This window comes from Carlito syrichta, unplaced genomic scaffold, assembly GCF_000164805.1.
Source record: "Carlito syrichta isolate Samal-C Ts95f unplaced genomic scaffold, Tarsius_syrichta-2.0.1 Scaffold311807, whole genome shotgun sequence".
Lineage (NCBI taxonomy): Eukaryota > Metazoa > Chordata > Mammalia > Primates > Tarsiidae > Carlito > Carlito syrichta.
This window is the reverse complement of record NW_007255903.1, coordinates 264,049-273,345: the sequence shown is the minus strand read 5'-3', so window position 1 is coordinate 273,345 and position 9,297 is coordinate 264,049. Positions and strand designations below refer to the sequence as shown.

At 56.2% G+C, this 9,297-nt stretch overlaps 1 protein-coding gene across 2 annotated transcripts in view; it reads left to right on the top strand.

Annotated features, from left to right (window-relative positions):
- The window catches only part of SPNS3 (sphingolipid transporter 3 (putative)), a 52,458-nt gene extending 43,584 nt beyond the window's left edge, over window positions 1–8,874 (top strand). The window contains exons 10-12 of one of the 2 annotated variants that reach the window (XM_008069092.1): window positions 7,187–7,285; window positions 7,398–7,569; window positions 8,479–8,874. In XM_008069092.1, the coding sequence (XP_008067283.1) occupies window positions 7,187–7,285; window positions 7,398–7,569; window positions 8,479–8,567 (360 nt within the window). In that variant the 3' untranslated portion in view covers window positions 8,568–8,874. Of the gene's footprint in view, window positions 1–7,186; window positions 7,286–7,397; window positions 7,580–8,478 lie in introns of both variants that reach the window. The other variant, XM_008069091.1, reaches the window with a different exon arrangement.
- The last annotated feature ends 423 nt before the right edge of the window (window positions 8,875–9,297 follow it).

Here is a 9,297-nt window from a genome sequence, read left to right as displayed (position 1 = left end):
CAGGCACGCGCTACCACACTCGGATGATTTTTTGATTTATTGTAGAGATGAGGTCTCGCCAAGTTGCCCAGGCAGGTCTTGAACCCGCGGGCTCAGGCAATTCACTCACCCCAGCCCCTCAACGCGCGGGATTATAGGCTGAGCCACCGAGCCTGGCCCCTTCTTCTTTCTTTAGCACACTACTTCTCAGCAAGCAGGCTCCTTGGCCTCCATGCTGGGGTGTGCAGATGGGAATGCTGGACTTCAGGGCAATAGCCGCTGAGGCCCTTTGGGTCCAGCACTTCCCAGCTTGTGTGTCACGGGTTGCCATGCAAGTGGCAGACTCAGCATATAGCGAGGCCTGATGCTGTCCTGACCACATAAGTTTGCTGTGTCCAGGGACCAGCACGGCCCTATCCTGAGCCTCATCTAGCCTCCCTGCCTCCTTCTGGGACACATGCACCCGAAAGGATTTTGAACACCGTGAAGGACTGTGCCTTTGTAGATAACACAGTGTCCTAGGTCTGGGAGCACCCCAAAAACCTGGCACAGTCTAGTGCTGGGCACAAGGTAGCCGGATGGCCTGGCAATAGGCCAAGAACTGTCCTGAGGGCAGGTCAGTGAGGGGGGACGAGCCTGGATTCAGGAAATAGGCCTTGCTTTCAGCCTTGGTCCTGCCACGTATGAGCTGTGTGGCTTCAGGCAAGTCACTGGGTGTCTCTGAGCCTCAGTTTCCCTGTGGGGAAAATGAGGGTAATAATAGTACCTATCTCACAGATTGTTGTGAGGGTGAAATGAGATTATCCATGTAAAGCTTTTGCCTAGTGCCTGGCACCGATAATACTGGCTAAATTCTCACAGTGATTCAGAGTTTTCTTTCTCCTTTTCTATCCCTCAAATAAATCCTGGTGTCCTAGAATCTGAGTTTGAAAGGGCGGTGGGGATGTATAGTCATTTAATTAGTCAACAAGCCCTGCTTGAATATTCCTGTTGACAGGGTGCTCACTCCCTGCGAAGATGTCCGCCCCCTCCCCCTGGCTCAGGCTCAGTGAGCATGGTGGGGGTTGCCCTGACTTTGGTCCTGGGCACATGTATCAGGCGCAGGACTGGTAGGTCTTCTCTGCCCTTCCCTCCAGAACACTTGGGTTCCAGCCCAGACTCAGCCACGGACCTGCTGAATGGCTTTGGGCCTCAGTTTCCTTGTCTGTGAAAAGGGGTAATCACAACCTGCCTGGTAGGGTGACCGAGACAGCCTGCAGGAGAGTCCTCAGTAAATAGGAGGGCATTGGCCAATGTTTTCCTTTGTGAAACTGTCCACTTGGGGGCACAGGGAGATTAACCACCCCCAACATAGCTTGTTCTCTCTTAGGCGGTTCAAACCTGAACCTGCCCCCTACGGCTTCCTCCACCTGCCCCCCACTGCGCAGCTCCCTTTTCCACATGACAGCTCCACAGATATGTGGAGATTGTGCCTGTGTCCCCCCCATGTCTGTGTTTACAAGAATAATTAACCTGGCATAGCCAGGCTCTTTGTCGAACTGAAGAGGAGTGTGCGTGCATGGGGTGGGAGAGGGGAGTTAGGGGCCAGACAGACGTGTAGTGTGACTTGTCTGGGGAGCTGGCTGGACATGATCCAGCTCACCCCAGGGCTCCCCCTGGTCCTTTGCTGGTTTGAGCCCCCAAAGCTTAGCAAGGTCCACCACCTCAGTAAGGCGTCTTGCCCCCTGTCTCCTGCCTCCCCACTGTCCTGAAACCCCTTGGACAAAGATGCCCTTTACTTTAGGGATCAGAGCTAGGCCAGTCTTCCCTGCCTCTGCAAGATTCACAGCAAATGAGGGTCCAGCTCCCTCATTTGCTGTGAATCTGGCAGAGGCAGGTGATGGGGGACCCTTTCTGTGGAGGGCCAGGCACCAGCTCGGAACAGGATGAGGAGGGAGAGGGAGGGGAAGGAGGACCCTGAGTGTAGACAGCTCGCTCCAGGGCTGCTTTGAGAGAGGGGGACATGGCAGCTGGAGCTGGCAGATCACAGGGAGCTGGCGTTGTTTCCAACAGGTGAGGCCAGAGCAGCCTCCAGGGGCAGGGGGGAGAGTGGGTGGAGAGAAGGGGGTCCCTGGGGGCCGAGCAGGGCTTGGGATCTAGAGCAGGGGCAGGATGTATGTGGGAACCCACGCATGTGGCAGGAAATGGAGAAAGGTCCCCTTTGCTGGCCTGCACTTGCTCCTGAGGCAGGGGCCACGCATCTCTTTGGGCAGGGGCCTGAGGGTGTGAGGAAGCCTGGGACGGTGTGTAGAGGGCACAAAACGCGGGGAGTAAGGAGCTAGGGGAGGCGGATGTTCTGATGGACAGCTCTGGGTTGCAGAGGAAGTCACGAGGGGCTGATGGTAAAACGGGTGGAAATGGCAGGTCTTTGGGAGGTTGGAGCCTGTGGGAGGGTCAGAGGGGAGAGGGCAGCAGAGCCTAGGCACCAGGACTCTGCAACAGTCCATCTGCTTCCACTCCCAGCCCGGCCACTCACTAGCTATGTGACCCTGGCTGAGTGACAGAACTTCTCTGGGCCTCAGTTTGCTCAGTTGTACAATAGGCAAGGGGTAGTACTTATCAATTCTGCCCAAGGTTATGAGGATGACATGAGTTACTGCCCACATGTTCCTGAGCGGGTGGTGTGGGCCCCACTGACCCCCAGATCGGCCTTGCCTCAGGACACTGTTTTCTCCGATGCGCTAGCTACAGGGGGGAGAATCCAGATTTTCTCTGGAGAAAGGGCTTCAGGGGCTCTCTGGTCCAGTGGCTTATTGTGTATAAGAATCAGGTTTAAGGCCGGGCTCGGTGGCTCAGCCTGTAATCCCAGTACTTTGGGAGGCCGAGGTGAGTGAATTGCCTGAGCCCGCGGGTTCGAGACCCGCCTGGGCAACTTGACGAGACCTCATCTCTACAATAAATCAAAAATTAGCTGGGTGTGGTAGCATGCGCCTGTAGTTCCAGCTACTTGGAAGGCTGAGGCGGAAGGATCGCTGGAGCACAGCAGGTCGAGGCTGCGGTGGCTGGAAGCGGCCACTGCACTCCAGTCTGGGTGACAGAGTGAGACTCCAACTCAAAAAACCCAAAAATCCAAAAAAAAAAAAAAAGAATCAGGCTGAGGAGAGCTTGTCACAAATTCAGATTCCAGGCCCTCTGTTCTCAGAGTCTGATTCTGTGGGCCTGCATAGGCATCCAGGGAGCTGCCTTTCTAATGAACTTCCCAAGTGATCCTGCTGTAGTGTTCCCTGGAGTGTACTTGAGAACATGGGTACAGCACAGTCAGCTCTCTGGTCCATGAATCCTTTGCAAAATTCTGACCATTCCCTTGTTCATATACCCCTCTGATGGGGAGCTCACTCCCTGCACCCCAAGCAGCTCTGCCTCCGGTGGTGCTTCCTGTGGATGAAGGTGATCTGGCTCAGTCACAGCCACGACATGCCTCTGGCAGCCTCCCCCTGGCCCAGCGGGGCCTCTGAGGATCCTGCTTGCTGGAGGCTGAAATCGTGGCTCCCCAAGCCTGTGTCTCCCTAGGCTGAACCCCTCACACCTGCTCATGGGGTCTCAAGCTCCCTCCTGGTCTGCCTCTTTGTCTGGGCGCCACTTTGGGCCCAGTATGGGAACTAGAACAGAAGGGGAAACACTCCCTCTTTCTCAGGCCTGTCCTCTGGGGTCCTAGAATCTAGGTGCTAGGCTCCTTTTGCACCTCCTCAGATTTCCCTGAATTCCCCTGGAGGGCTATCACCTCCCTGCTTGCCCTGTGCTTCTCCCTGTCTCTATGCATCCCTGATCAGCCTCTGCCCCCCAGGTAGCCGTCTGCTCATTTGTCTGTCTCACCCTCCCAGGGGTGTCTGGGTGTGAGGGTTGAGTGGGGAATGCAGGAGGCAGGCTGCCAGGCAGTCTGCACCTGGTGGTTGCTGCTCCAACTTTCTGCAAGCCCTCAGCTGGCGCTGGTTTTGCCCAGGGCTATAAAGGGAGCAGCTCTCCTAGGAAGAGAGCCCCAAGCACAGAGGTGTTTTTGTCTCAGAATAGAGTGAGCCTAGAGTTTTGGGAACTCCAAAGCCTCTTATTTCTGAAATTACCTCCTGGGCTCTCCAGCTGCTGCTGGGCCTACCTTGGCCCCCTGGCTGTACAGAGACAATGGGGACCCAGAATAGGCTGGAAGAGATCTGCTTTTTCTTTTTCTTTTTTTTTGAGTTGGAGTCTCGCTCTGTCGCCCAGACTGGAGTGCAGTGGCCGCTCCCGGCCACCGCAGCCTCGACCTGCTGGGCTCCGGCGATCCTTCCGCCTCAGCCTTCCAAGTAGCCGGAATTACACGCACTACCAGGTCCGGCTAATTTTTTGATTTTATTGTAGAGATGAGGTCTTGCCTGCCCAGGCGGGTCTCGAACCCGCGGGCTCAGGCAATTCACTCACCTCAGCCTCCCAAAGGCACGGGATTACAGGCTGAGCCACCAAGCCCGGCTAGATCTGCTTTTTCTACCACTGGCGGCAGTGGCTGGTCTGGGCCCAGCTGGTTGGGGTTCTTGACCGAGGTGAGGAAGGGGCCACCCTGCCTGGACCTTATTCTTGGGGTCCAAGCAGCCCCAGCCTCCATGCAGACCTTTTTTGACATTCAGGATCCTTCCTCCAGGAAGCCCTACCTGTCTCCCCAGTAAGTAATCACCAGTGAGTAATCACATAATTATGGGGTGAGAAGGAAGTCCCTGTGGAAGGTGCAAAGCTGTGGTCAGTTCCTTCTCAGGCTTGTTGGCAGATCCTGGTGGTGGGCAAGAGGCCCAGAGTCTCTCACCACCTGCACAGAGTGGCTCAGCGCCAGTGACCCCGGGATGGGTTGACTCCTGCCGCTCGGCCCTGCCCACCACCGGTGTTCTTCTCTCCAGACCCGTGTCTGTCTTCCGGGTTCTGGAATCCAGAGGTCACGTCCCTGGAATTCTGCCTCCACATCTTTGCTTACACTGTCCCCAGCCTGGAACGCCCTTCCTCAGTCTCTCTGCCCATTACCAATTCCTTCTCCACCTGTTTGCAGCGATGGAAATGAACATGTCCTCTCTCTCTTTCTCTGCATTTTCTAAGTGTTCTGTCACAAACACGTAAACGATGCTGGAAACGCCTGCTGCTCCTTGCCCATAACAGCAGAGTGGTTAGAAGGCCAGGCCCGGGAGAGAGGCGGCCTGGGGATCCTACGTGCTCTATCCAGGCTAGGTGACTCTGGGCACTTCCCTGTGTGGAGGTCTTTGTCATCTCTAAATTCAGATAATAATCATATCTCCCTCATGGGTGGTTCAAGTTGATATGTAAAATGCATACAGGAGGCATTCAATAAATGATTATTGAGTGTTATGGGCTTGAATTATGGACACCTGGGTCTTGGGGATAAGTTTCTGGGGTAGGAAGCTCCGTGGCTGCCCGGTTTGGTCCTGTGACCACGTGGTCTCTGCTCAAACCCCCCCCCCTTTCCTCCCCCCTCCCCCGCCCCGCTGCAGCCCTGGGTTCTGGCAGGGTTTCCCCTGGGACCAGCCTCCCAGAGGAATCTACTTGACTCATCTGGCTGGAAGGCTTTCAGCCAGTCCCCTCTGTGCCTCGTGCATTGCTGTACCTCAAGGGCCCCAAGAGAAATTAGTCAGGGGCTGTACTGCTTTACACAGTGTAGGGATTATGGGGAGGTAGACAAAGGACCCCTCCCAGCTCTGGGTGACAGGTGTTCAGTTGGGGGCATTCATGGGGACAGTGGGAGCTCAGGGTTCTGAGACAGAACACTGAGATCTGAGAGGGCTTCTCAAAGGAGGTGACTAAAGGTAAGGCCTAATGACAAATAGAGATGCTCCAGCTGGACCACAGGGGGCAGGCATATCAGGCAGAAAGCATAGCAAGTTCAAGTGGCTGGAAGGGTGTTATTTCAGTCTGATGTTCACACGAAGCCTCCAGGTAATAGATGGATAATGATCATGAGCATGATACTTGAGATAGGTGCCATTATAACCCCCCTTTGTGGATGAGGAGACAGAGGCACAGAAAGGTGAACTGACTTGCTCAAAGTCGCACTGCTGGTGAGTGAGGGATCTGGATTGGAATATAGATAGTCTGACTCCAGAAGTCATATTCCTTTTCTTTTTTGTTTTTAAAGACAGGTTCTCTGTCTGTTACCCAGGCTGAGTGCAGTGGGGCGATCATAGCTCACTGCAGCCTCAAACTTCTTGGCTCAAGTGATCCTCCTGCCTCAGCCACCTGAGTAGCTGGGACTACAGGCACGTGCTACCACGCCCGGCTAATTTTTAAAACTTTTTGTAGAGATGTGGCTAGCTGTATTGCCCAGGTTGGTATCCAACTCCTGGCCTTAAGTGATCCTCCTGCCTTGGCCTCTCAAAGCACCCAGCCTCAGAATTTTTTTTTTTTTTTGAGTTGGAGTCTCACTCTGTCACCCAGACTGGAGTGTAGTGGCTGTTCCCGGCCACCGTAGCCTCGACCTGCTGGGCTCCAGCGATCTTTCCGTCTCAGCCTTCCAAGTAGCAGGAACTACAGGCGTGCGCTACCATGCCCGGATGATTTTTTATTTATTGTAGAGATGAGGTCTCGCCAAGTTGCCCAGACAGGTCTCAAACCCTTGGGCTCAGGCAATCCACTCACCTTGGCCTCCCAAAGTGCTGGGATTACAGGCTGAGCCACTGAGCCTGGCCTAGAATTTATATCTTAACCTCCTCATCCTCTTCCGTGGAGTCATGTGGTCCTCTCCAGCAAGACTGCCTTTGGTCTTTGCCCAGTGGGTCTTGAAGTTCCAAGAGAAGAACTGAGCCCTCTGTACCACCCCTGCCTCACTGCCAGCACATGCAGACACCTGGTGTGTAGTCACTCTTCACCCTGCCCAACTGCAACTGCTGCCTCCTGGGCCCCTGAGCATGGATACCTCAACCTCATCACTGTTGTCATAACCATGCCTGATCCCCTCCCAGTTCAAGAGCAGACTCTCATGAGGAGCGGCCCTCGTCAGGGGCCTTGGCAACCTATCCTGGGGTACTGAGGAGGCCTCATGAACCTCGATGGGGCTGATGTTCTGGGGTGAGGTTTCAGACCTTGGGGGCTGACTCTCACCTGGCCAGCCTGCCACTCCTCCAGGCAGGTCCCTGGCAGGTGGGGAATGGGCAGTGGGTGTGCCCTCACTTGGGGTGCTCCCTAGTGCGCCTGTGTTTTGCAGTCCGTGGTGGTGCCCAGGTGCCGGGGGACGGCAGAGGCGCTTCAGATCACGGTGTGCCACATTCTGGGAGATGCCAGCAGCCCCTATCTCACAGGACTTGTAAGGCGTGTCTGAGTGTGTGGGGCAGGGAGGGTCTGGGGGAGGCACCTCACTTGCTAAGGCCTGGGGGTCAGCTGGGAGGGCTTGGCAGACGCTCGTCCCTCCTCCACAGATCTCTGGTGCCCTGCGGGCTGGGCGCCCCAACTCCTACCTGCAGCGCTTCCTCAGCCTGCAACAGAGCTTTCTGTGCTGCCCCTTCGTCATTGCCCTTGGGGGCGGCTGCTTCCTACTGACTGCGCTGTCACTGGAGAGAGACCAGGCCCAGGCCTGTCAAGCTGGCACAGGTACCCCCATGCCTTGCACCAGACCAGGTCCGGGGCTGCACACCATAGGGGCAGGGGGCACCTACCATCTCCTGAGCCCTTGGCCAGTTTGTTAGTTTGTTCAATCATTCAGAGATACTTATCCTACCCTGCTGTGTGGCAGGCAAGGTTGCAGACACTGGGAAGTGAACAAATTAGGCCAAGTCTGGGTCCTTATGGAAGTTGACTTTTTTTTCAGAAAAAGGTGAAAGACATAGCATGTTCAAGGTGATGAGTGCTGCCATACCTCACATACAGCAGGAAGGGAGTGGGTAGCAATGAACCCCACTGCACAGGTGACATTGGTGCAGAGGTCTGAAGGAAGTGAGGGAGGGAGCCATGGAGCTACCAGAGGGAAGGCCCTCCTGGCAGTGGGGACAGCTAGTGCAAAGGCCCTGCAGTGGGAATGTCCCTGCTGCATTTGAGGACTGGGGGGGAGGCCAGTGTGTCTGGAGCAGGAGTGAGGGGGGCAGTGACAGGATATGGGCAGTAGTAATGGGGTCAGGGCATGGGGGCCTGGCAGCGAGGAGGGGAGGTCCTTGTAAAGGACTGCGGCCTTAATTCTGGGTGAGACAGAAGCTGCTGTGGGGCTTCCAACAGAGGAGCCCCCAGGTGGTCTCATTTACTTGTCAAAGTATTACTCTGGCCGCTATGTCCAGAACAGATGAGGAGGGCCAGTGTCAAGGCAGAGAGGCGAGGCAGGCTCTGCGGCCCTCTGGGAGATAGTGGTGATAAGACAGTGTTGGTGGTATTGAAAGCTGTGAGAAGAGGTTGGATTGGGAATTTATTTTGCACATGGAACCTAGAAGATTCCTGACAGACTGCGCCCAGGCCTGGTCCCAAAGCACCTTCTGCCTCCTTGGGGCCAGCTGAGCTTTTTCCCTCCCACAGGGACCCTCAGCAGTAAGGATGTGGACAGCACAGACGTGGAGAGACAAGGCCTGCTTTCTGGCACTGCTGCCTCCACAGAGGACCCCTGAGGCCCCCGCCCCGCACTCGCCCTGCCTGCAGCCCTCATCGTCTCCCATAGTGGCAGTGCCTCTGACCGCCCTTGGCTATGGCTCAGGGACCCCGGCCGAGCGGCATCTGCCACTTCTTCGTTCCCAGCTAGACTGCTGGCAGGGCCGGGTGGCTGGGCTGGGAATTGAGCTGTCAGCACCCCCTGCGGGTGGCCTGGGCCTGCGCCTGCACCCAGCACAAGGCCGCTCCTGCCTGGGGTCCTCAGCCTGGCTGCTATTGGACCCCGAATAAAATGTGGCCAGTGCAAAGCCCATGGATTTCAGGCCTTTGGACACCCTGTTATTTATAGCCTCTTGGTGGCTCTGCTGGGAGGGAGGAGGGGCGGTGGATGAGGTAGGCGGTCCAGGCCAGGATGCAGGACTGCCCCTACAGTGGGGAAACTGAGGGAGCAGCTCAGCCTGGGCTTCTAAGCGTCTCCCACTCTGACCTGGCTTCTTCAGGCTACAAGGTCACAGAACATCCCTCTGTGTGAATCCACCCACTAAACAAAAGGTGGGGGCTGAGCCGTAGAGTTGGAAATGGGTTTCCTCTTGGTATAGGAACGTGGCTCTGAGTCCTGGGGAACCACACGGAGGAGTGCCCAAGCCTGTGCAGACGCAGGCACAGCTGCCCCAGAACCATGAGGGGCTTGCGTGGTTGTGCATGCAGCCTCCTGGCCTGCCCCGTTCTGCAGCCCCCGCCTCTCCCGGG